Source organism: Sitodiplosis mosellana, unplaced genomic scaffold, assembly GCF_009176505.1.
Source record: "Sitodiplosis mosellana isolate CC-2019 unplaced genomic scaffold, AAFC_SMos_1.0 Smas_scaffold_38, whole genome shotgun sequence".
Classification (NCBI taxonomy): Eukaryota; Metazoa; Arthropoda; class Insecta; order Diptera; family Cecidomyiidae; genus Sitodiplosis; species Sitodiplosis mosellana.
Genome location: NW_022595280.1, coordinates 1,050,539 through 1,077,043, shown reverse-complemented (window position 1 = coordinate 1,077,043; position 26,505 = coordinate 1,050,539). Strand labels below are relative to the sequence as shown.

At 37.0% G+C, this 26,505-nt stretch overlaps 3 protein-coding genes across 7 annotated transcripts in view; all 3 read right to left on the bottom strand.

The window, feature by feature from the left end:
* LOC129569684 (cAMP-dependent protein kinase catalytic subunit 1) overlaps positions 1 to 11,279 on the bottom strand; it is a 59,903-nt gene extending 48,624 nt beyond the window's left edge. For 2 of the 5 annotated variants that reach the window (XM_055448789.1, XM_055448788.1), the window contains exons 1-2: positions 8,212 to 11,279; positions 3,262 to 3,407 (exon numbers count right to left, since the gene is read on the bottom strand). In XM_055448789.1, the coding sequence (XP_055304764.1) occupies positions 8,933 to 9,994 (1,062 nt within the window). In that variant the 5' untranslated portion in view covers positions 9,995 to 11,279 and the 3' untranslated portion in view covers positions 3,262 to 3,407; positions 8,212 to 8,932. Of the gene's footprint in view, positions 1 to 3,261; positions 3,408 to 6,095 lie in introns of all 5 variants that reach the window. The other 3 variants (XM_055448787.1, XM_055448785.1, XM_055448786.1) reach the window with 2 other exon arrangements.
* A 2,264-nt stretch (positions 11,280 to 13,543) lies between these two features.
* Positions 13,544 to 23,427, bottom strand: LOC129569613 (uncharacterized). The gene is made up of 3 exons (XM_055448650.1): positions 23,233 to 23,427; positions 18,091 to 18,317; positions 13,544 to 16,809 (listed from the first exon to the last, which is right to left on the bottom strand). The coding sequence occupies exons 1-3, from the start codon at positions 23,256 to 23,258 to the stop codon at positions 16,658 to 16,660; spliced, it is 405 nt and encodes a 134-aa protein (XP_055304625.1). The 5' UTR covers positions 23,259 to 23,427; the 3' UTR covers positions 13,544 to 16,657.
* Positions 23,428 to 25,109: 1,682 nt separating this feature from the next.
* On the bottom strand, positions 25,110 to 26,409 carry LOC129569612 (uncharacterized). Its single transcript, XM_055448649.1, has 3 exons — positions 26,205 to 26,409; positions 25,938 to 26,137; positions 25,110 to 25,846 (listed from the first exon to the last, which is right to left on the bottom strand). The coding sequence occupies exons 1-3, from the start codon at positions 26,276 to 26,278 to the stop codon at positions 25,200 to 25,202; spliced, it is 921 nt and encodes a 306-aa protein (XP_055304624.1). The 5' UTR covers positions 26,279 to 26,409; the 3' UTR covers positions 25,110 to 25,199.
* Positions 26,410 to 26,505: the final 96 nt, after the last annotated feature.

Genomic DNA, 26,505 nt, shown 5'->3' with positions numbered 1-26,505 from the left:
AAAGCGCACTAACGCTGATAATTATGTGAATTTTGTTGATAATAAATATATAAACAATATTCGCTTTCTTTTGCTCTTTCCTTTTCCCGATCAGTTGTAGGCAGTGTGCACAGTGTGTTTTGTATACTATGTCAGTTGTGTGCGCTATCTTGGCATGTCGTCTAATGCCATTGAATTTCTTCCTTGATTCGATTGCTTTTGGCTACATGGACTTAGTTGCGCACACATGAAAATAACAAATAATGGAAGATTTTAATTGCGTTGAATCATGTTCTCACAAAAGAGTGCCGCTCAACGCGCACACATCACGGCTGTTATAATGTAAATTTTATTCATTTGTTATCCGACGCTTGATCGCATTCATACGCTTCGTTCCTGCGTCAAAGAAGTGCTATGGACCATGCGATAGCATTCAGTAATGTTTCAAAAACATTCCATGTAAAAAGGAGTGTTCAAATTTTCGGCAGTTTTTGACTCCGTCACAAAATGTCAAACACTTTTGGAATGTCGAATTTTTGCCTACCTCCAGACAAATGCGTATGTGACGTGCGTGAATAAAGCGAGTTTTATGAAATTTCTCTGTGTTTCTCTATATCTCTATCTTTTGCTTATTCGCTCGTTCGCTCATTCGAGTGCTTAGAGAGAATATGAATTATTGCTCTTATTTGAGCTCATAATTGTTATTATTGTTATCTCTCTGGTCGTATTGTATATAGCCAAATGGATTTCGCCGAATTAACATTCTCTCTCTCTCTCTCCATCGAAGCGAATAATACACGTACAGCCATCGCTGCTGTGTGAATATCGACACAGATATCGCCGAGTGAGTGATGAATAGCGCACAGACCAATTTATTATCATAGGAAATTGTTGGTTTTTGTTTGCAGCGTTCAAATGATAATAATGAATGCTTCATTATCACATATTTGGAATTTAGATAGAGGTGACAACACAAACACACCATACATACACGTTCTAGTCACTCTCTGTGTGTATCAAAAATCCCATGCACACACACTCGAATGGTTTCGTATTTTATCGGGAAGGGAAAATACACGTAGCTGTAATAAATAGTAAAAGACGACGGGCGAAACACTTGTTTCAATTCATATTAATATACACACACACTCACTCTCTGGCAATAACTATTCTGAATATATAAATAAAATACGCACAATCGCATTCAGCCAACGTTCACAATCAATTTTATTCACAGTTAGTTTGGGCTCTTGTGTGTGTACTGCTGTTGTTGTTACCTCTCTGTAGTCAGGTACGATAGGTAGTACATTTCATTTCGAATTGATATTGATTTTCATTTAATTTTGGAACGGGCGGTATGCTCATGTCTATCTGAAATATCGAATTTCGAGCGTCGAACTAACATACATTCTCACTTGTGTGCTCAGCATGAAACTTCAATTGAACCTTGGAATTATGTCGATCGTGTCAACGATTCCCAACGCAAAATCTTCATCAAATAATGAAAAGGGCAAATGAAAAACTCAAACACAGCAATCGTTGCTTCTTCTGTTTTTCTTCTCGCTCGTCTAAAACTTAATTCATACAATATTCACAACATTTGTGGGCTATCGCTGAAGTTAGAGAGAAAACGTGTTAAGGTACATGCATGGCAAGGCATGGCCAGGCATGGATGAACCACTATATGTACATTCATATTTTGGATTGAGGCAAAAATGGAGCTGGGTTTTAAAATAACATTGATATTCAATGGAAGCAGAGAGAATGGAAGGAAAAGAAAAAGAAAAATAACCGAACTACCTGTCATTTCAAAATATAGTCAATGGGCTTCTTGTGTTCGCTTTGTGATTTTCAATTTTTTTTCTTTGCCAGGGTATTCTTTTGTACACTACAAAATACGGTACTCATCTACACATTCAATCATTTGGTTTGCGGCAATATATGCTTGAATTCAAATGAATGAGTAAGTGAGAGAGAGAACCATCACTTAATATTGGACATCTATGGCCAGAATGGCATTTTGACTGCTTAACATTTAACGCATCGAAATATTTTGTCGAAAGTTTCGACTTGAAAGCCGCAGATGGTTCTCGTTGAAACAGAACAACCACCACCACCATAACAACAACACTTAAACACACTGGCACATCGAACAAGTGTGCTTCACTACGCAGAATATATTGACCGAATTAGCGATAGCACTTGTCAAACCTATTGTCATGTTCAATTTTTCGGCTCTTCAGTCTTCTCATTCTGTTTCGATTTCGATTTTTTTTTTCGTACATTTTCTTCATCTTTTTCTACGCATATTTCGGTCGCTTGTGCGTATGAGCGGTTCGCTGTCAAGAAATGAATTCTAATATTCATGCTATTTTGATAATTTTCTTGAATAGAGAAAACAATAATTATTGATTGAATTCTCCATTGTTATTGCATCAAAATTGATGTGACTTTGTTTTGTGTGACATTTTGCTGTGTGAGTGTGTGTATGGATGACACAAGAAATGAGGACACGAGTAGCACGCACAACGCTAAACTTTCGATTGAGCTGAGCGTGTATATACAAATTTGAGTTAAGAGAGCTGAAAATAGAATATTGGTGTAAGCTATACATTCGTTGACATTGCTGTTCGATGTCGCTCTAATTTGATCCGGCATTTTCGATTTGAAAAGTTTTTCAATTTATTTGAGTGGAACACAAACAATTTTTTTCATTTTTCGAAAAAAAGAAGAAGACACCAACTCGACACACTCAACCAAAAACAAACTTCCAGCAGATTGTGGTGGCGCAATTCATTTACAACCGAAACAGAATCCAACAAGCGTTTCAATTAGCAACGATCGAATGAGAGAAAAACTTTTCGAAATCGGAAGAAACGTTGGAGAAAAAAAAACGACAATAATTGCATTTCAATTGTTCGATTGTTATTAATGGCGTCATTGCTCCAGATCGTTTGTCTCCCTTAATCGACGTTGAACCAATGTTCGTGTATGTATGTAAAATGTGCAGAAAAGACCCGTTCACATTTGGAGCAGTTTGAAAAGTTTTTATTCGCTTTTTTCTCCGTTTCTTCTCCGTACATGCGATTGTCACTTGACACAGTGAATTAGCCAGACGAGAGACGGTGATCGGGGGCACAACAGCAAAGCAAGTGATAATGAGTGAATGAACAGTGCCAACTGTGTGTGGGCAAATGCCAGAGATGGTATGCAAAAAATAAATAGAATAACCATTGGCAACAAATGTATTCGGTGTTGTATGTCTGTCGCCAATGTGCTCACATTTTCAACCGGGAAAATTCCCCCTCTCTCTCTATCTCCCTCGCTTTGCACCTCTCTCATCCATTCAACTGTTTTTTTTTCCGGTGCTGTGACTTTGTCTGAATGGGTTACGCAAATCGACGAATACCCACCCAACACAAAACATCCTGAAAATGAAATATAAATCGTTTTGCACATCATAAACATGGGCGCAAAATATTTTAATGAAAAACAATCAAAATGGAACTAGGTGAAGCGTTATGTGTTTGTGTGTATGGCGTGAGTGTGGACTGTGAGTGAGTGAGAGGGAGAGAGAGAGAAAATTGGAAAATGTTTCATTTACTGTTGTAAGTGCCACAAAATGAGAAACTAACAGACCGTAAATCCATTGAAAACCATTCTGAATCTATAATAAAAAATTTAATTATTCGAAATAAATGAAACAATGAACCAATGATCACTGGCAGTGATAGTAGTGATGGGCATGTCACTCAATTCTCGCTCGTCTGCTCTGGCTCTCTCTCTCTTCTTGCATATACAAGATTGATTCTCGAGAAAACAAAGCCATTTTTCATTGAAACAGATACAGTGCGGAATAGCATCACAGTATAATGTAAGAATAAGTGCGTCAAGTAACTGAAAATACGTCATCATACATTTGGAAAAGTAAGTCATTGAAACAGAACATGATGCAAAAAATTTTCCCGGAAAATCTTTCTTGAACATTCCGAAACAGTAAAGATTTCATTTGGGTAACATTTGAATTAATCCATTTTGTGTGTATATGTATATCGCCCATAGGGAACAGTGCACGCCAAAAGACAATGTGGAACGTGCGTTGGTAAGTGACTTGCTATTATATTTCAATGCCGGATTGTCATTACTTCCACGAATTGGGGGGAAATTGTAATTAGAAATTACGATAAGAACCAACTTTATTTCCACTTGTTTGAAAGTTGAATTAAAACCATTTATTTATTTCAATTGACGGAATTAAAAAGAAGCGCACACTCCGGCAAAATAATACGTCACCGTTGTACCATTTCAAGTACACACAAATTTCTAATTTGCTTCCAATTCTTTTTTTCAAAACCGTCAACTTTTTTTTTCTATATTCTCCTGTTCTTCGCCATTCGCGGCTGTTTCGTATTTGAATTTCGTGTAGCGTTTGTTAGAATGTTCCGTACGTGTAAAGAATTCCATTAAACTTTTTTTTTGTTTTCATCGTGAAAAACAGAAGGGAATATTTATATGGAAGAAATAGACGAAAAGAAGGACCGACCATAGAATTTTGACATTGCCTATAAAACAAGGAGAGACGAAGAGAGAGAGAAAAAACGGTTCGCTTGATAAAACTCGTAAAACACCAACAATAACAACAACAATTTCAATGGCAATGAGGAAAATCAATACAGAAAAACATCAAAATTTCGGTGTACACAATCAAAACGAGAGAGAGAAAGAGAGAGAGAGAGCGCTGGAGGAGGCGATGAAAACGTGCGACGACGGGTCGCAGTGTGTAAGAGTGCAGATTATGGAGTTTTATCAGTGAACGAAACGTGTATATATGAATTGTTATACTGATTTTTTGGATGGGTTGTTTTCGGGTGCTGACGTCACACTAACACACAAAATATCGACCGATTTCGACCATACGTATATATATGCTGTGTATACACAACATACACAGTACGGATGTCATGCTATAGCATGCCATGCTCTCTTTGTTGTCCATTGTATAGAGTAGTGGTACTGATACCGTTAAGGAATTACGTATGGAGCATGGTCATCGAAAATATTTTCCGAGATGTATATACGCACTCGACATTGTTCTAATAACCAGAGCGAAAGAGAATTCGAGCTCAATTGCAATTGTAGCTACAGCAAATACAGTACAAAAGAAACGAGTGTACGATGGAGCAGGCATACGGGCTTTTTTGTTCGCTCTCCCTTGCTTGCTTCGGCCACAACATAGTGAGCGAGTGAACTAGCGAAAAAAGAGCCTTGGCGCTCTGGCTGAACCAACAACAACAACAAATCGACTCCGGCGGCGACTGTAGTTGTGTTTGCATACACTGCGAGAGATGCTTAGTGAAGCCGATAAAATTTAGTTACATAAACGCCAACTCTCTCTCTCTCTCTCTCTCTCTCTCTCTCTCTCTCTCTTTCTCTACCACACTCACTGTGATGATGTGATACAATTGTTAAGCGGTGATGATGTGAAGTGTATCGCTTAAAGTATTCTTTGGAATTTGTTTCACTTTTTTGTGTGTTCAATGTTTGGATTCATTTTTCATTTCATTTTACCAGTGCGATCCATTGAATCAAACTTGGGAATATATTTATTATGCGCTACGGTGTGTGTGCGCGCATTTTTCTCACTTTCTTCATCCACAATTGTCTAACGATGTTATTCTGTCGCTCTCAAGGTCGAATTTTCCACAGGTTCATAGCAGAACAACCATAGAACACAGACGAATTGTGTACGGATTAGACTAAAATGAAGATGGCACAGTAAAAAAAACAGTACTTTGTCTAGCTCACACGCCCATTTACAAACAGAAAATGTCATAGGTCGATAAATCAATGGAAATGCAAACTAATTAATTATATAGAGTACACAGTACAAAAGATAATAACAAAAGAGAGTGGGAAACACAAGAAGTAGTCGTTTCAATTAAAGGCATTCCATTTTTTTATACGGAAATCTACTGTACTTGCAAGGGTATAATATATCTACTCGTTTGTTCTCTTTTCGCTCGCATATTTAATGTACTTCGGTTGCTAGGGATTTTCTTTATCAGTTTTCAGATTGGGGAGAGGGGACGGGGGATTAATATGTGATCATAACATACCTCCAGAAATTTATCATCGCGGCTGTTGCTCATGTTTACAAAATCTATTTTCGTCCCACGTTTTCCACAAATCGGTATGTGAGGCTCTCCGCGGTATTGATGAAAACACTTGAGAGTTATAGACCGTTTGTTCGCAAACAAAGGTGTAGGAGGAAGTGTTCGCGATAACATAATTTCATTAAAATTCGATGTCTTTATGTTGCACGGTCGAAATGAACAGCTGTGGCTCATTCTTGATTGATTAGCTTTGGCAGCGTCAGCAGCAACAACGACGGTGTGTGTGTCTGTGTGTGGCGGTGGTGTTGATAGGTCAATGGTTCATTGGAATTTCAAATAGATTCAATATTTAATTTGTGGCTTTTCATTTTTTCAAATCGATTCGCGTTTGGATTATTGCACGTTGGGGGCAAGTCTACTGCATTTGTTTACTTGTGAACGCGCGCTCGCGCCCTCTTGTTCTTCAATAACACTATCGATTTCTTCCTTAACCATCTGAATGCCGAGCAAATTAGAGTCGATTATCTTTCACTGTCTGTGATGTGAGTTGAGAACAAAATGTTGTTCCGCTTTTATTCGATGCAAAGAGTTCAAATTACAAATAATTTTTATGTAGGTGATAATGAACGTGTTCGTCTCTCACACACACAGCTCATGGTGTTTGCCATTTCTGTTTTTAACTTCATCAAGGGCCATTACATCGATTAAATTTTTGCCATTTGCCATTGCCACACAGCTTAGTGCTGTTGCGAATGTTGAATTGTGGCTTCTGCTCAATTTATCGCTTGACTTCCATTCAGCCTCGGTCCGAGAGGCTTTCACTCATACATAAAAACACACATTGAAAACATTTTGTCACCGCACCACAAACCTCTGGGTTGTACTGTTCTTTCTCTCCTGTCTTCTGAAACAGCGGAGACGGCGCAGCGCAAGTGAGCGAGCGATAGAACGATAAAGGTGTTTCGGTTTATAATCTGATTAATAACATCAAGTTCGAATGTTTATGTGGTTTGTCCCGAAATTGTTGACACCAATTATCCTCCCGCCGCTCGGTATCGAAATAGGGATACAAATCGAATTTTGAACCAATAAATTAAAATGTCATGAGTAAGAGCCACAATGAGCTGTTTATATGGTCGATGTTGTCATATTTGAAGTGCTTAAAAAAATTGTGTCTTTTTTCCCTCTTTGGTTCGATTGGGAACGTTGTCACGTGATTTTTAAAACACACTCACATGATCACGATTGTAAATTTATTGCTCAGAGATACATTGGACATTTCTCTCTTTTTTCGCACGCACATTTTGTTTGTTTTTAGGACTAAAAAAACGTATCGACTCATATGACTCTTGACACATTCACACACAGCCGCGAAAAGTCTTCAGTTTTTTTTTTTTTGAAAATAAAATATAAATACGGTCTTGCAAATTAAACACAACGTTTCTTTTTCTTGTCCCCTTTTCGATTCACATTCCGAATAAATAAAATGAAGAAAAATAAACTCTGGCAAAAGTTCAATCCAGTTCATGTAGTTGCTGTTTTAGATTTTGGTTACTTCATTTGTTATTCGTCGGTCGTTAGCGATGCGTGCATGTTCAATAAAAATCGATTAGTCTATTTAGCTCAGCAGCTTTTATCATTTAGTAATGTCAAAGTCAATGCTATTAGTAGATTTACAGGAATTTCTTTCTCTAAAGGTGATTTGTTACTCTGTTGCTTTGCCGTAAACGTCGATGATGATTTTGCGGTTTATGTGATTGTGAGCTATTATTTCAATATACTTATTTATGTGTGACTATGATTAAACTCTTTGATTTCATTTGTTTTTTGTTTGTTGGTTAGACGTCGATTAAACATGCGAATGGTGAATGTCATATGATTATTTGTATATTTGTTTGTTTTGAGGCGATCCTTAAATATTATGATGAATAAATGAGTATGAGAAGCACAACTGGACAAATAGAGAATGGGCTTTGCGATAGCCGATGGTGGTGATGATGATGATGATGATGGTGAGCGAGTGTCACACACTGAGAGTTGAATGACATATAAGTACCGAAAGCCAAATTCAGTTCGGTTTTTTTTGGTTTTTTTTTGTTTTGAAAAATCGTATGCTTACATTCAAATATGCATAATCCAGAGCTGGAGCTGATGCTACGTAGTTTGTTGTATGATGAATAAATCCGACGGTTTTTGCGATGGCTGGTGTCGTAGGTGCTCACAACGAGCACCGGTTCGCTAGTATTGATTGTGCATGAATGTTTGCAGGTTTTTTTTATGCTGGTTTGTCTGCTGCTGCTGCTGCTGTTGTTGGTGCCGTCGACTTTTTTCTCGCATTTTTTCTGGTGCATTGACTTTCAATTGCAATTGATTTTTCTTTCTGTTTCGGTTGGGTGTCTGCATGGTGTTTTCGCTTGCATATCTCTGCACTCATTTGCATTATTCTCACGATGATGTATGTGTGTGGCTTTGACTTTTACTTTTCATTCTACTTCCGCTTCGCGATCTCGTTATGACTATTTTTTTTTGTGTTCAAGCTCCCTCTCGCTCATTCGTGTTCCATTTTTGCGGTTTGAACTGTTCAATTTTTATTCTGTTTGGTTGTTGTGAATGTCCATTTAGTGTTATGTTCCTTGTTATTATTATTACTATGTTTTTACTTTACTTGTTTTTTTTTTAAATTATTATTTATAAAAACGAATGAAACACACAGACGCACAATTTGTTTAATTATTACTTTTTGTTTGTTTTGTTTTTCTTCTTCATCTGTTTAACACAAAATTCATTTATCAGTTATATTTAAATGTATTTTATATTAAATATATCCCAATGATAAGAGTCTAAAATTCGGCAAATTCCTTGGCGCATTTTTCAGTACTTGAAATTCTAAGGGTTTCTTCTTCGTAATCGTCGAAATTGCTAGTATCACCAGCGCCCTTGCATCTCGGTATGAACGGCGCTTCGATTTTCTTTTGGAATACGGCTATCCAATCGGTTGATGCAAACCATTTGTGATTCTTGATGTCATTTACGCCCGCTTTCAAATTGCCATAACGTTTGGTTAAATCGACTTGCAATAGATTCCGTAGCAGATCCTTGAGATCGGAACCGAAATGCGATGGGAATCGTACTTTGCCCGACACAATTTTCTCGTAAATTTGAATCGGTTGATCGGCAAAAAATGGCGGATAACCGGCGGCCATTTCATAAACAAGTACACCAAGTGCCCACCAATCGACGGCTTTGTTGTAACCTTTGCTGAGAATAATTTCGGGCGCCAAATACTCGGGTGTACCGCACAATGTCCATGTACGGCCCTTGACACGTTTCGCAAACCCAAAATCGGTCACTTTGAGATAGCCCTGCGAATCGATCAATAGATTCTCTGGCTTTAAATCGCGATAGATAAGATCTAAATAGTGCAAATACTCAAATGCAAGAACGATTTGTGCGGCATAGAAGCGTGAGTGTGGCTCAGAGAATCGGCCGACTTTGCGTAAATGTGAAAACATTTCACCACCTGGCACATACTCTAGCACCATGTACAAATTAGAATTGTCTTTGAAGTGATATTTGAGGCTGACTAAGAATGGAAACGAGATGGCTTGTAGGATTCGTTTCTCATTCAATGTGTGCTCTACCTGCTTCAATTTCACTACTTTTTGTTTGTCGAGAATTTTCATCGCATAAAAACTGCTGCTCGGCTTATGTTGCACAATCATGACACGACCAAACGAACCGGTGCCCAGCGTTTTGATTCGCTCAAAGTCGTCCAGACAGGCGGTATTGGTCGGATTTCGCTTCCACTTGTCCTCGAACTCCTCTTTGGCCTGTTCGAGGAACTCTTTGACGCTTTCGGCGGCGTCGACCTTTTTGTTGGCCGATGTTGCGTTGTTACCCATTTCTATTGAATTTAAATCCTTTTTCGAGTCCAGCGTGTTCCACTTGTAATTTTTTTTATTGGGCTTCTTTTCACCGTTTTCTTTTTCTCTTTATATTTCTTTTGAATCCTATATCGATTTTTTCTTCTCTATCTCTCTCTTTACTCGCAGTACAAAACTTCCGATGCAATCGATTTTTCAAATTCGCTCGTCGCTGTCTCCCTCAATATGTATTTATATAGCGGAAACTTTTCGCTTTGAACTTCCGATTAAGTTTATGATTCGCGCGCGCACACATACACTGATCCAAATCGTATTCAATACACTAGAACAAAAAAAATTCTCTTGCTGATTGCTGTTCTCTTCGTTAAATATAAATTCGCATAGTGTATTTATGATGATGACATTTATGGAAAACACATATAGAATAGCAATAAAATGAACTGACGACTAAAACTGGGAAAAAAAAAATATTTGTGTATGTCTACTTCTTTTCCGTGTTGTTTTTTTTTATTCAAAAAACAGTAACCTAATTTGCGATAAATATTATCGATAAATTAAATTCTCTCGCTTGTCGCTGTGTTTTCTTCTTCTTCTTTTTTCGTTCGGTTTCTCAATGATTTTCTCTTGAATTTTTAATTACTGTGTTCACATTTATCTTTAAGTTCCAGTGTTCGAGACTGTGAAGGACTTTATACTCTCTGTCACTCTCGTTTTACTATCAAATTGGAATTTAAATAAGAATTCCCGCACAAGTGAATTGAATTTTTCTTTTCTTTTCTTTTTCTTCTTCTGTTCCCGTGCTTAGGTTTATTATTTTTTTTCTCTCGTTCGCTGGCTTATTATGATTGGTGATGTTGTTGTTGATTGTTGTTTATCAGCCGATTTATAAATTTGATCCGAAAAAAAAAATTCACAATTTGTTTATTTTGGTTGGATGTTGTTTTTTTCTCATATAAACATTTCGTCGAAGAAGAAACGAAAAAAGAGAAGAATAATTTATAATTTTTTTTCTATTTGTTTCCTCGTCTTTTGCTAACGACGGTTCACTTTGCACACACAATCCCATACACAGTTTTACTCTTTCTGGCCACTTTACCAAAAGTGAGAAGAAAAAAATAACCCGAGAAAAACTGGCTATTGACTTGACGTTCAATACGCGGAGCTCTGCAAAATGGCGACTGCTGAAATGAGAAATCTCCTATACTCGATACAATCTTTTTCTTTCTTTTCTCTTCAGTCTCACCGAAACCAATATGAATTGGTCACATACGGTCGACCTTGTCTGCTCCACAGTATTACTACTCTCATTTCGAAGTGGCTCATCGTTTGGGGAGGATCTGCGCCGTTCGACATCGCACTGTCAACTCAATGACATCTAGCCCGATTTGAGTTGGAAAAAAGCTGGGAAAAATGCTAAAAAATTTGGAATTTGCTAAGTTTTTAAATTTATTTTCTTATTCGAAAGAAAAAATTAGAAAATGTTCAAAACAGAATGAAAAAAACGAATGAAAATCGACAGAGTTCAATGTATGACAGCCCTGCGTCAAAACGGTTCAGTTTCAGCCGTCGTTCGTTGTGTGACGTTTAATGCTCGGTTCACATAACACTGTGTTCGCTTGTATTTCTATTTTCAGTTACTGACGGAATTTCACATCGAAAAAATAATTTATCCAATTTAATTGAATTTTGCGATGATTGCCAAAGAATGTATGCTCATTTCTGGCTATTTATATTCAATACGATACACCGTTTCGGTGTGCATTTGAAAATGTCAATTTGGCTATAAACAAAATTGAATTTACTGCCCTCTTTTTTCCGATGCAATTAGAACATGTTACAGGCATAAATAATAAATGTTGCTGTGGCAATTGGAAGTAAAATCAATTTTCTAGCATCGATTTCAACACACATCCATACATATTTGAACACAATGTGTGTGGAAAATGTTTGTGTCGCTTTCGTTGTTGCAATTGTTGCTGTTGATTGGATAAAATGCAATGTAGTTTGCGTGTGTGTGTGTGTGTGTGTGTGTTTGTGCTATACCAAAGAAGATATCGATTGGTATAGTTCCGTAGCATCATTATTTTCATGGATAGTTGATGTCGATAGAGACGGTCGTTTCATTGACGCGAATCTGTAAATTGGATTTTGTACCACAAAATAAAATGTCATAAGAGAGCACCCAACAGCATACAAAGCAACTATAAAGTCCGTCTATCTCTCTTTCGCTGCAGAAGCGTCGAGGAAAGTCAATTTGAAATTCCGTTTTGGAAATTGGTCTCACTTCGATCGTGAGATTCTCTCCATCGAAACACACACAGAAAATGCATTGTAATGCATAGTCCACAATTGGACGATACGTGCAGATACCTACCATATAATGTGGTTGTACATCATGGGCTACCATTTGATAGAAATGAACCATTTCGAAATGAAAACGGAGAAGACAACGAAGAAGAAAAAGAGTACACACAAAATGTGTCTTCGTTGTTTGTTGGTAAGGTCTTTTTTTATGATACAAAAAGCACAAACATACTCACACACAGGCAAATATTTTTTTGTATGGATGAAGACGAAGAGCGAAGAGTGAAAGACGACAGAAGAAAATAGCAGAGCTCAAGCAGATAGACAGTAGAATACACTCAAAAGGCAAATTGGATGAGGTATATGGATACAAATATATATACAAAAAATGTGAAATGGTTTGCGCTTTGCTCCGCGCTTGCCGGTCGGTTAGAACAAATCGACGACATACGTACCTCCGCTGCTGCTTTGTACAATGTTCGTTATACATTTCGTGAGGCCGAGCTGCAGTTTATGCGAACGATTTGGAATCGACATACCGCCCAAACTGACTCTTTGACTCTCTCGACGACCGAACACAAGAAAAGCAAAAGTTAAACTCATTTTTTTTAGCGTATAGAGAGAGAGAGAGAGAGAGAGAGAGAGAGAGAGAGACCTAATTTGCGCTAAAAGAAACGATAGCAAAAATGTGTGATATGAATGCCAACACTGATTTGGTTTAGCAATTAGTCATCACACTGTATGGTGATGATTCGGCGAATCGATTTGTTGTTTCGCCATGCTATAATTCTTAGTCTCGAGTGAACATTGTGGAATGGTTATTGTTTTTGTTCTCATAGTTCACTGCAGAATTCCCTGGAATTTTTACTTATGCTTATGACACTTTTTGCAAATATTCTGACGACGACAGCGGTGGCGGCGATGGTGGCAATACACACACAACAAATACGTTCCGGATTGTTTTGAATTTCCTAAACACGATAAGCAATAAACGACACTAAAAAAACCGACGATATTAATCTTATTTCGTCTACACGAACAAACAAAAAAACATGTTTTAAGTTACCGCATCACATTTGGCAATGCGAAATAGATATTATTCTTCGCCTAGTCGTGTTATCGCAGAATAGCTGCCAATACATTGAGAGATTGATACAAAAAGTATCTTAAAATAGCACCGCATCTTCGTCGTCGTCGTTGAAATGCGGCGAAAATGATTCTTTTTTTTATTGTTTAATTGGAATAAACACTCGACTGCGAATATTGGTTTGAAACTTCAATTTATTTGTAATGTATGGAAATTGTGTACAATTCAATTTGTATACATTGAATAAAAATGGTCTTATTTCAGCTGTCTATTGTAAATGTGTGGGTTTTCTTAATTGCGCAAAAAGACGCTTTTTAATGAACTGACTTTTCCGAACGAAAATTCATCAGAATATATTGGTATTTTTTGATTGATACAGGAACCAGTAATGTAAACAAATTTCGGACTTGGTTGTACACAACCCCTAAGTAACACATACATATTCATATATTGCGAATAAACAATTAGAATAGAATCTGTACTATTTTTTGTTCTATTTTTTTTTTTGATGTGACAGTGATTTGGCTGAATGGATGTAAGTAAAATAAGAAAAAAGAATGTAATTTATTCCGGTTGATTTGGGGCTTAACAGGTGGTCGCACCGTAAATAATCAAAAGAAAAAGTCTACTCACTCTTTCGCACAATCTAGACCAACAACTGTCAAAAATCGCGCCAAAATGCAACCGTTTCTGCTTTGTTTTCTGTTCTTTTTCAATATTTGTCGCCCTCGTTTCAGTTTTGTGCACTCAACCCAAACTTTATATTGCGAATGAATGAACAAATGATGATGCCTAATTTTTTCTGTCGGAAACAAGTATTCCCATGGACTTATGATGTGTGGATGTTGCACCCTAATGAAAAAAATGACTGAAAACACGCACGCTTGCATGCAATTTTGGCTCAAAAATTCGCATTTTCCGCCATTCGATACAAAGAGAGAAAGAAAATCACTTTGCATAATGGGCCGAGAACAGAGAGAAAGCATGCCGAAATGTCTGCAGAATGTTGATTAGCGCGCGAGAACAATGCGATAAATCAGTGCTGTGCATTTCCATTCGGGGAATTGCGTGCAGTGTCGAACAATTGCATAATTTATCGTTTGCATATATATTCAGTGTCAGATCGAGGAATCCGGCCACAGCCGCACTTTGTGTTCGAAAGTTTTTAACCCAAATGGAATACAATAACCAACCCGAAACAAAGAGAGAGAGAGAGAGAGAGAGAGAGAGAGAGAGCACGAACGACTTCATTTCAATTCGAAATCGCAACGACATCAATTCAGTTCACAGACTCACCTTCATCATTTCTTTTCAAACCATTCGACAGGAATTATTTTTGACTCTCTCTTTCACTAAACCATTCAACAAGAATTTGGTTTTCTCGACAACAGCGCTTTCGTCGTTTCCTCGACTATCAGAAAAAGACACAAAGAAAAATCTCAGAGAAATCGATGTTTTTTACGGTTTTGTTTCTTTTTTTTATTTTTCTACGTTGGTATTGTTATTGTATTTGTTTTTTTTTTAATTTCATTTTAGCTAAATAAAGTGCGTATACGTAAGTAAGTACATGAGCACGAAATATTTGATCATACTCATTGCGTCGATGAGTTTCTATTTATCGGAGGGACGAGATTTGTATCAACAAATGTCTTTTAATACTTTGTTTCTCCTAAAAATTAGGATTGTTTGGTATCGGGCTATACATAGGAAAATTGAAGCACCGAACGCGAGAAAATATTCAAAATAAATAGAATCCGAACGAGTGATCAAATATTTAAAATGCGCACATTTTCGCTTGGGTTTGTTCAAGGTTGTTGTTTCGAGGCTCAAGAAACCACTTCAGCTGTTGTTGTTGTTGTTGTTTTTTTCTGTATATTTATTTTGAAGAAAGGACAATTCAGCAAAACGTGGGAAAAATGAAGTCAAATAAAATAATAATCAAATCATAGTTTACATCAAAATGAAAACAACAAAACCCCCAATTTGTTTGGATCCGATGTTTAGAGAAGAGCTCGTCGAACACAAAGCTTTGATTCACCGGACAAACCGACGACGATATGTTGCATATTTTTCTTTTCTATTGATTACTGAATATCAGCAAACGAACGCAATTTGGTTGTATCCCAACACCACACACAACAATACTTGGAACACTGCATTTTCGAATGATTTCGTGTGAAAATAAGAACGGAATGAATGATCGATATTGTTTGAAATTGAAACAAAGATGAAACGGATTCGATGACGACTCAAAACATTCACTCCGTTTCAAAATAATTGATGTTCAACGAAATGCTTCCTTTGGATATTAAAACAACGAAACCATCTAGATCGAAGAATAAATCCTATGGATGAAATGCGATTGTTAAACGATTTCGAGTGTCATGTGGTGTATGATGTGTGTGCGGTGTGAATGTGTGAATTGTGTGATCGTATGATGGTGTGAAGGATGCATGTACAGATTCAAATATAAATTGAACATTTTTGTTTGTTGTTGTTTGTTTTTTTCTTTCACTCTTGACTAATTATTATAGATCAATTGAGAAAATCCACTAAATACGCTTAATTTAACGAAAAAAAGAAGTTTACTTTTCTCTTGAATTTTCCTTCATCTTCTTTCTCTGTTTGTTGTGTGTTGTTTGTTTTCATTTCAATTGATTTATTATCTTACTTATTTCATTTTAAACTTTCCTCTTTCTTTTCTTTTCGTTTAAATCATTTATTTGTTTTATTAATTACTTCATTTTTAATTAGATTCTTACGATTTAAGATACTTGTTTGTATGATTTTGTTTGTTTGTAATGAATAATCTGTACGTTCAGTTTTGAAATGGATGAATCAATAGGAAAAGAAAAAATAATAAAGAATACAGTGAAAAAAACCGAGTCCACATTTACAAAAAAAAGATCTAATGCTGGGAGATAGATGTTTTGTCCGTTTTTTTTCCTAAAAAATATTTCTCTATTTTTTTTCTCGTTTCTCTGCGTGTATCTAAATCTTTGTCCTTTTTTATTTTCCTCAATATAAGAATTGGCTGTGTGGATGGTCGATTTTTGTTTTTTTTTTATCAAAAAAAAAAATAAGTAATCGTTTTTTGTTTTGAAAATGAGATGGATTGTATTATCTTCAGTTTTTTTTTATTCTGTGTATGGATGCAATCTTATCAGTGTTTTTTTTTTGTTGATTGTTTTTTTTTGTATTTTAATTTTTTTTCATGTGTCAATTTTGTTGTTTTTTGTATGTGTGTGGTGTGTGTTTGATTTTTGTTGTTGTTGTTTCGTCAGCCCAATTTAGGCAACCACTTCTTCGGCGCCACCATTTTCGTGAGCAACTTCCTCCACCTTGGATTTCTTTTCGGGTGTTGGGGCTGTCTCGTCGGCAACGGCTTCAGCAGCGTCGGTTTCTTCAACGGCTTTTCGCTTGACGGCTTCTGGGGCAGCTTCTAAATACACCAATGAAAGAACGAATGGGAAAATGAAAACAATCATTAATGGAAATCAATATTAAAAAAAAAAAATCAATGTTTTTTTCTGATTGACAAGTGGCTAAACGTATTTTCAAAAGTGAAACGACGATAAGGGACAAAATTTAATAAGTAATCGATTGACAACATTTCTTGTTCTTTTATTTCCGAAAACATAATGTAAAATGTTCATTTCCTCAATATAAACACGATGTGGGCACATGTGGAAGCAAGTGCTTGTGGTTTTGTGTATAGAAACGAATTAGGAACGTGCTAGTTTCACGGGTTTCGTTTATTTTTTCCATTCTTCACAGAAGTTTCACCGAGTGTAAATGAACTTGATGCTTTTCAAGGTGTTCGAGAGAGAGAGAGAGAGAGCATTGTTTGGCAGACCAAAGAGATGAAAAAGAAAGATCATTGATGATTATATTTCGGTTCGGTGCTGAATGTGTCTTAGATTTCGAAGCCACTTGTTCGCATACACACACTGAGGTATTACCATAAGAAAAAGTAGCCAATCTTTTGTGTACTTCAGAAAAATGTTATGGTGTACGTTGAACCCACGATGGTTTTTCTCTCTAGCTCTCTCTCTCTCTCTCTCTCTCTCTATTTCATTCTCGAAGTGGAAAAAATAAAATTTAATGGTCTCAACAGCGTGCGCTGCGAGAGCGCATTCGTCCAAAACGCGCGATGAATGTACGCAAGAACCAGCTAATTGCGAGTTTTAGAATGAGCAAATTACTTCTTAGCTGTTGATATTTTTTTCCCTTCTAACATTGTACAACGTTTTTTTTTTCTCCATACAACGTGCGCGCTGCTCAAGAGTTCCAAGCGAGTACATCTAAAATCACTGGATTTGATCGGTGAAATTAGGTTGATTGTTTTGCTGCGCAATTCTGTTTTTCTTTTGTCTCTTTCTCTTTGATGTGTTACGATATTTTACATGAAAAAACTGTATATTTCCCTATGCACACAACGACGAATGCCGTCAGCGAAAGGCATTAGCGTCATAAAACAAAACAAAACGCGGGCCCGATTCTTGATGTGATTTACGAGACCAGTATAGAAAAGAGCGATTGTATTGTAAATTTTTCAACAAAGATAATCTAAGCGCAAAATGGAAATGTTGAACAAACTCACACGTACGCCGTGTGTACTCTATGTGGTTACTATTTTGTGGGTAACAATTTGTCTTTTCTTTTCTCGAATTAGCCAAACATAATAAAAGGGGTCTGTTTTTTCTGTGTCAAATTTACTTACCGGTACTGTCACCATTTTGGACATCAACTTCTTCAGCCACTTTGTCTTCTTCGGTGGTGTCTTCTTCTTTTTTTTCTACACCATTTTCTTCTGTTTTGTCGGCAACGACGGCTGGTTCAGCGACGGCGGCTTCCTCACCGTTGCCGTTTTCAACGACTTCGTTTTCCTCGTCAACAACCTTTGGGGCATCGACTTCGACGACCTCCTTTTCGACAACTGGAGATTCCCTGTTGTTTTCAAGTGATGATCACAAACGAAACGAAACCAAAAAAAAAGAAAAACAGATACCAAAAATAGTTAGTAATCACGTTTTAAAAAGAGGTAAATAACCGATGAAACGAAATAGCAACAAAAAAAAACGAACACTTTTGGCAATTAATTATATTCAATACATTCGCACAAAGAGTCATACAATGCTCATCCCGGCATACATAGTGAGTTGGGTTGTGTGTATGTGTGTTTCGGCGAAAAATAACGACAATTTGTATTTGCAAACGGTCGCTTTTGCGCAATATGTAGCAAGAATAGAAAAAAAAACGGAGCCAAAGAAAATGAGGGAAATTCGGTACATAGTAACGCTTCTATGTTTTGTGTATGCCGACACGGCACACCAACACATGTACCATTTTCATTTTGGCGGTTCACTCGCAAACGATGCTTTCAGTCGATATAGCATCGATTTCTGTCTGTATATACTACAACGCACATGTGTACGTACACAGCCGACATCGAAATAGACAAACTGTTTGCGTGTGTATTAATTTTTTATTTTTTTTTTTGGTGTATGAAAAATAACGACAGTGAAGTTTCTGGAAAACTACAGCGTGGTTTCGATTTTGGCGTCACAATAAACATACACACAGTGGAGTTTCGAATGGCTTGCGTACACGTTTGCGCTCACTCATTCTCGGTGTATGATCCGCATCGCAAATGCGTGTCTGTACCTTCAATTCCTTTTCTACTTTGCCGTTTAGCCTGCGTTGGTTGGAGCAGGAGATGTTTATCTTATTCAGCTGTTCTAACGCATACATTATATGGTATTAGAATTGGTGATTGCTCAACACAAAAGTGCTTGTGCGCGTATATGTGCCTCTCATATACGAAACCATCGTTTCCGTTGAGTTATTATTTTTGGGCGCAAAAATCCCAAAGTTAATGGCTACGTATACATAAAACATGTTCGTTCCTGTACACACCGTCCCCAATACACACACCCGGCAACCGACGGAAGTTTGGCAATGGAAAATTTTTGGAAGTTTTCAGTCCAAATACCGGGTAGCGATAAAATTTGAAAAGTAATCATTTTCAAATGATGCTGATGATGATGGTGATGAATGTTTGGCTCGAAAGAGATTGAGAGTCGATTTTCAAATGGGAATTCATTCAAATAAATTTCCGCATAAGTGCGGTAAACAGTGAAATTGGTTGTTTACGTGAAAAAAACGGCTCTATTCAACACATTCCACACTGAGAGAAACGCATTTCATTGATTGTTATTATAATCAATGGTTACGATTTAGTTTTTATACCAAAATAATCTAAATAAAAACAAAAGCAACAAGTTTTACTATGCACAACAAAATGAGTGCATTTTTTTCGTACTCACTGCTATTCTTCGTTTTTTTTCCCTTTCTGAATCGCTTAAAACGTAAGTTTATGTGTAGTTTTTTTTTCGTTTGTTTCATGCAATCATTGTTATGAGCCCATAAAATAATGTTAAATGTGTGCCAGTTCAACGTTGTGCCGTTTATTCACACGCACATACATACAGTATGATTTGCGCTTTAGCAATTCGCTGAACATTTATGAATTACGAACGAACGAATGAACGAAACAAAAAAGTTCGTGTTATAGCCGACGCTGAACCAAATATGCGAACCGAAGAGGAGCGACAGAGATGAAACGATCGGCACACAACGCAAATACGGTGTTTATAATTTCGCTTTGTTTTGCGGCAGCATGTGCAAACCGAAAATTTGAATTTGAATTCAAATTGTTAACGTATTCGCAACACATGGAAACACACAAAAAACCTGAATTCTCGCTAGATTCGAGCGATAATTGTGTTTACTTGAGCACAAAAAAAAAAGAAATGAAAGAAGAACGGCCAATGAGACAGACAGAAGGAGAAAAAGAAACAGTGACATTGGACCGATTTTGTTTGTTCAAATGGCTTTACTTAAAATAAATCGACCCAAGACGAACTGTATTTGTCTAAATGTCGGCGGAGCGCGTGGATATTTCCGAAAAAAAGAAGACCAGAAGATTACAACAAAAGTAACAATGCTTTTATGTGAGAACATCATACAAAAAAGGCGGCTAACTTAAAGTGGTTGAGGCATAAATGTGTGCACGTTGCCGCCAGCCGAGAGTCACCATGTGCTCCGAAGATGCGTTTAAGTTGAAAGGAGAAGGAAGTACGTCAATAATATAATTGAGCACATGCACTGCAAACGTACACGAAACACAGAAAAAAAAGCAACGACAGCTGCATGTCATTTATTTCAGCCCTCTTTCGTCTCTTGTTAGTTCGATTCTCCTTCGGCTTTTGGAACGGATTATCCAAAGTGTCTAGTTTTTTTTCTCGGGAAATGAATGCAGTTCTACGACAGAATCGTAAAAATTAAAACTTTTTTTCGGGAATTTTTCTTTTTTTCCATTGACAAATGGATTTTCCATTGTAAATGGAATTGGATTCTCTTTCTGATGAAAAAAAAAACACGCACACATAGAGGGAAACATGCTGCGTCAATGGCAATTGGCTTGACATTTGGCACAACAATCATTCTCAACAGCAAGCATAGAAAAAAAACAAAGTCAGGTAAAAATATTCCGTAGAGACGAACTTTGAAAATAAACGAAAATAGAAAATGTGCGCGCTTGTTCGTATGGAATGGTGTTCGAAATGAAATGCATTGAAAGAATATGAGAATGTGCTGACGGCAGCGTGTTTTTGCCGTAGCGCGCACGCCTCGTGTGCAGAAAAACAAATGCGAATCGCAAAAAGATATTTTTAATCATTTTGTTTGATACACAAATATCGCAAACTTTCCAGTTTTTCATTTCCTTTTTGAATGCGAATGTAAAATGTGCATTTGAAACGGAGTGTGAGTGTAAGCACGGGCTCGCTCAAGTTGAAGTGACACCAAATGAGAGAATGTGTTTTAATCGACAAAACGGCACACACAAAACGTTTCGTATTTGTGTGTACGTTGTTGTTCGGTTGTTCCAAACGGTTAAGTGCGAAAACAATAGCGAACATGGTTTTGTTGAAAAACAACCTATAACAATCAGAGCGGTATTGTAATACTAAGAATGTGCCGTGAACAAACACTGTAGCACAAAGAATTTCTCTGAAATTTAAAATGCCATGACGCTATACCGTTAGATGTTGTAATACACTTTGCACGCAAAAACATCTTTTCTTCTGGTTGTTGTTGTTGTGTTTTTTTTTGTTGATTTGGCTCTCCTTCGACATTTTCTTCGAATTTGGAACTCCACCGATGCTTCAAATGAACCACCAACAATATCGACACACACAAACACAATCTTTCTCTCTCTCTCTCTCTTTCATAGCATTTATACATAGTATCAAATGGTCGCATTCATACGTTACGCGAACTAGAGAGAAAAATGTTTTCTTTCATGACGCTGATGATGATGATGATGATGACGGTGATGATGATTGTTAGTACAGAGAAGAAGCGGTTTCAAACGGAAAACTGTGCATTTCATTCCTCCTTCATCTCATCACGCTCGTTTCCATCCAAAACGATAGCATCACATAAACACACAGTCGCTGGGTGAGATGAGAGGGAAAAAACACTCACTCACACATACACAAGAAGAGGTAGAATAGAAGAAGAGGCACGAGAGGAAGAAAAACGACAATGAGAATCGACGCTGCGATTAGTGGCGCCACCATCAAGCGAAATGGTATAAAACCAAACTAGCTCAACGGCTATTCGAACTTATATTACAAATTCAAAAAAAGTTATAGGCGAAAAAAAACATCATTTTCAATGCGATAAATGTGAGAGCGTGTGTGCGTGTGTGTGTATATGCGTGTGTGCGTTGTTGTTGTTGATAATAAATGATTAAATAGGAAAAATGCACTTTTTTTTGGCGGTCATTTGAAAATACACTGAGACAAGAAAAGAAGTAGAAATTGTTGACGCAATTGGATCGCAAATACTTTTTAATGCATACGAATTAAAATGAGACGCCATTTTATTTGGAGCTCAAAAACTTGAGAATCGTACATAACACACAACACATTCCATATTTTTACTTCGCTTCAGTTTCGTTTCATTCCGTTCCGAAAAGAACCAAAGCAACGATGAATATCGTTGAATGCGAAACTCCAACAAAATTTACTGACTCTAACTGGCTACAACACACACAAACACACACACACACCGACCGCAGCAGCGGCACCAGCACAGCAATAATGCGAACAAGCGACACCACGAAACAATATGATGGGGAAACGAAACGGGGCAGAACGAGAAAGAATGAGACGCAAAAGACATAAAGACATAGAGAATGAAGTGAATATGAGAAGAGAAAAAAAAACGTGTTCGTGCGCGTCATTTATCCAAAAATACAGTAAATGATATTCGGACGATGCGAATTTCGAACGAAATAAATTTTCAAATGATTCGTTCTCAGATCGTTTTTTTTCTGTTGTTGTTAATTTCTAATGGTGATCTGATTTTAGTAGGACAAAAAAACTTGGTATGAACACGCTTGGGATGCGAATGGAAAAATTCAAATTTTTGTGCAACCGACGCCATATTGCCGCCAAAAAACAAAGCTATATTTCTCTATATATTGCAAAAACAGCAACAAAAACAAAAAAGCACGTCTTTTTCTCGTATTCTCTGCTGCGGTTCGCTTTTTTCGCTTTTTTTCGCTTTTTCTATTACTCTCTCAACTTAATCATCATGAAACAGTCATCATCAACAAAAAAAAATTTCATCATTTTACGAAATTTGTTCGTTGAACAATTTTACGGAATTTTTTTTTCTCTTTATTTCGTGGAACTACAACGATTTTTTTTTTCTCTCAACAGAACGCAATTTTCGTTGCTTGCTTTCTTTTCGTTTAAAGAAAAATTAATTTATTGGTTTTTTTACTCACTTTTGTTCAACTGCGATATCAGCCATTTTTAGATAGTTTTTTGTTTGTTTTGTTTGAGTTTTAAATAGAGATTTAGTTTTAAATAAGTTATTTTAATTTCAAATCACACAGAAAAGTTTGCAGAGCACACTTTACGAGAACTTGATTTGCTTGAAGACAGACGCCGACTGAGAACGATTAATGCGCTACACGGACTGACTGCCGTTCTCTCCCCGTTTGGTCGTAGCACGCACACATCGACAATTGCATCGGAGCGCGCGCTTGGTATAACCAACACAGACGCACACAAACACTTTGCGAATGAGATTTTTTCTTCGCTTGTGACGAACATTTGCCGCTACAAACGACGACTGGTGGCTAGAATGAGGCAGTTGTTAGTGATGGATATTGGGGTGCGTAAGAGATGGAAAAAAACTCAATAAAATGCAAAGAGCACAAGCAGCAGCAGAAGAAGAAGAATGAGAAGAACAAAAATGCAAACGTAGTACTGGGGTAATGTAAAATTATATGCTGAATTAAATGAATATACCCGAACGTTTCACCGTTCGTGTGTGCGTGTGCTTGGGCTTGTGTTGGTGTGTATCGAATCTGTTTGGTTCATTGTACACCGAATGGTAACGCCAGTAGAGGTAGGCAACAACGTACCGGAAAGTGATGCACCCATATTAGAACCGGTTGTGTTCGAAAGAAACAAAAAAACATTTTGTGTGAAAATGCCGTGCGGCCGCTTGATTCCGGAGCACTGCCGAAAATTGCCGACTCCAGTTCCGTTAATACGCTGCAGCGACGGCAGCAGCGGCAGCAGCACGCAGAAGAAATATATACATCAAGAATGAGTGAGAACAACAGCAAAATATATGTGTATATAGAATCTTTTCGGATTCCCATTGTTGTCGACTGGAACATTGTGGAACTGTGTGGCAGATCTAGGTTGTTGTTCCCTATCATACCCCTTGTGTTCGATATATACTCTTCCCTTTCCAACAACCACACTGGTTTCTCTCGCGCTCTGTTCTCACGAAAAAGCAACACAATTTAATATACAGAAAATAGACAACATAAAATGGAATCTTACGTGTTGTTTGACTTGGAAAATTTGACGTAATTTGTCGAGTCGACGTTTTTTTTCACAGAAGGTTATCAATAATCATAAATCGCTCACTAACATTAAGTAAAACAATTATTTATCATTCGGTTGTTGTATAGCACCAAATTGGAGGTGTTGAAATTTCAGTTCTCAAATTCAGCGAATTCATACGTTGATATCGGCATTTTGCATATAAGAAGCAGAACGTTAAATCAATACATTGAACATGGTTCTGTGTGCTAGGCAGAATAAACAGTTAGAACTTTGAATTTATACATATTTTATATGCAAAGGGAATTGCGCATCAATTTCGATTACCTCATCCGGGTATTTAACAAAAGGGTCCTTTTGATCGATACATGTTCAAACGTGATCGTTCCTTTAGAATCGATGACTTCACTTCCCCAAAAAAAATATGCGCTCAGCACCCGATTCAATCCCATTTTGGTCAATGTATATGATTCACGGTATTCGAAGTGGATTTCACAAGTTTGTGTAAATCCAAAGAGTCACGTATTTCCACGCTAGATACGACTAATAATTCTTACGTGAAATAAGTGCACGCGGTCGTAATGATGTTTAATGACGGGCCTCTGAAAATAATGGCTCTTCATACACTGTTGCCCTTTGCATACCTTACCGTACATACACTGCGATTCTAATTTTCTTCACAATGAGCGTCTAAACAGTAGTTTTGATGGTGTATCATAACCACTACTTGCATTGAACATTGTTGAATTACATTTCAAGCTACATGCATTTTATTCGAGAAAAAAAATATTATGAATGATTTTATTCGTCTTTAGTTATATTTTTTTATTCTTTTTACGTCATCAAACTTAGATCTAGTTTACTATTTTAGTTTACAATTATATGGGATTTATGAAAGAGAACTTGAGCCATACTCGAGTTCAGTTAAATAGCTTAAAATATGGCATTTTGCAATGGCTCTCTTGTGTGGTGGAAGTCGTTTTAGTATGCCAACTAATGACAGCGCAAAATAGGTCTCTTCATTATTGGCATCAACAGTTTCACTCGATGATACAATTCCATCGGTGCTTTTCCTCGCTACAGGTAATTGTACATTGGTTATTTTCTGAACGGCCGGCTTTTGAATGGCAATTTCTTCCACTTTCTCCGGTTGACTAGATTCATTTGGCCCATGCGCGGTTTGTTCCATTTCAAGGCGCATCTTTTTACTCGCATTTGGCTCCACTTCTTCATTTTCAACTGGCTCTTCGGTATTTTCAGTCGCTTCTTGGCTGATTTCCTCTAATACTATGAAATCGATCTCTTCGTCTTTTTCTTCTTTAGCTGGCTTTCGTTCCAACTCCTTTTTTAGATTCATAATTCTCTTATCGAGATTTGGTTTGATTTGGCTCACATTTGACGATTTTCTCTGTAGCATTTGAATATTTGGCGATTTCTTCAATACAATTACTACTTCATTCTGCTCGTTTGATGATTCAATCGGTTCGGATTGACATTGTTCCGGCTCTTCTTCACTTTCAGCCATCTCAATGTACTCTGCAATTGGAAATTCATTCAAGTTATTCTAAGTTCTATTGGCTCAAATAAAACGCCTGTTCATGGCTCGTGAAATTTTCTAAGTGCTCACCAATTTCTTGCGATGCCGGAGATTCGGTATAAGGATATGGAATGGCATCTCGTCGAAGAATGGTTCGGTTGAATTGACGCCGTAAATACTTTGGATCGAAATGATATTCACAAAACACTCGCCGAAGGGATGCATCGAGGTTTTTCAGCCGCTCATTGCCCGAATTCTTGATCCAAATTTCACGACGATCATCAGTTGGCCTAGAAAAAATCATTCAACGCATTGAGTAAAAATCAATTCTAAATTATTTGATTCGATATAACTTACAAATTGAAAAATGTAATGCTCGCAAAAGAACGTTGAATATTTTGACAGTCCTGATACGAGCAGTAGTTCGTCATTTTCAATGTTTACCGCCAAAATTCATAGGAAAAAGAAACTCCAATTGTTTTCGACCTTTGTTTCGGTAAAACGTGAATTTGTTATTTGAGCTGTCAATTTTGTTTATTTCTAGCAGTTTGAGAACAACTACTACAAATTATTCCAAATGAAGTTTAGATGTGAACGCAGGGTTCAAAATTCATTCAGATTCAAAATGAATCTGGTTGCAATGAATGAATCTTTTTTT

Bases quoted from the DNA above. Each gene is read 5' to 3' on its own strand.
- LOC129569613 (XM_055448650.1), bottom strand. From the start codon at position 23,258: ATGGCTGATATCGCAGTTGAACAAAA. The intron at 18,318-23,232 runs GTGAGTAAAAAA...TGAAAACAACAG, and splicing joins GATATCGCAGTTGAACAAAA to GGAATCTCCAGTTGTCGAAA. The intron at 16,810-18,090 runs GTAAGTAAATTT...TGGTGTATTTAG, and splicing joins CCAAAATGGTGACAGTACCG to AAGCTGCCCCAGAAGCCGTC.
- LOC129569612 (XM_055448649.1), bottom strand. From the start codon at position 26,278: ATGACGAACTACTGCTCGTATCAGGACTGTCAAAATATTCAACGTTCT. The intron at 26,138-26,204 runs GTAAGTTATATC...GATTTTTTCTAG, and splicing joins AGCATTACATTTTTCAATTT to GCCAACTGATGATCGTCGTG. The intron at 25,847-25,937 runs GTGAGCACTTAG...TTCCAATTGCAG, and splicing joins TCCGGCATCGCAAGAAATTG to AGTACATTGAGATGGCTGAA.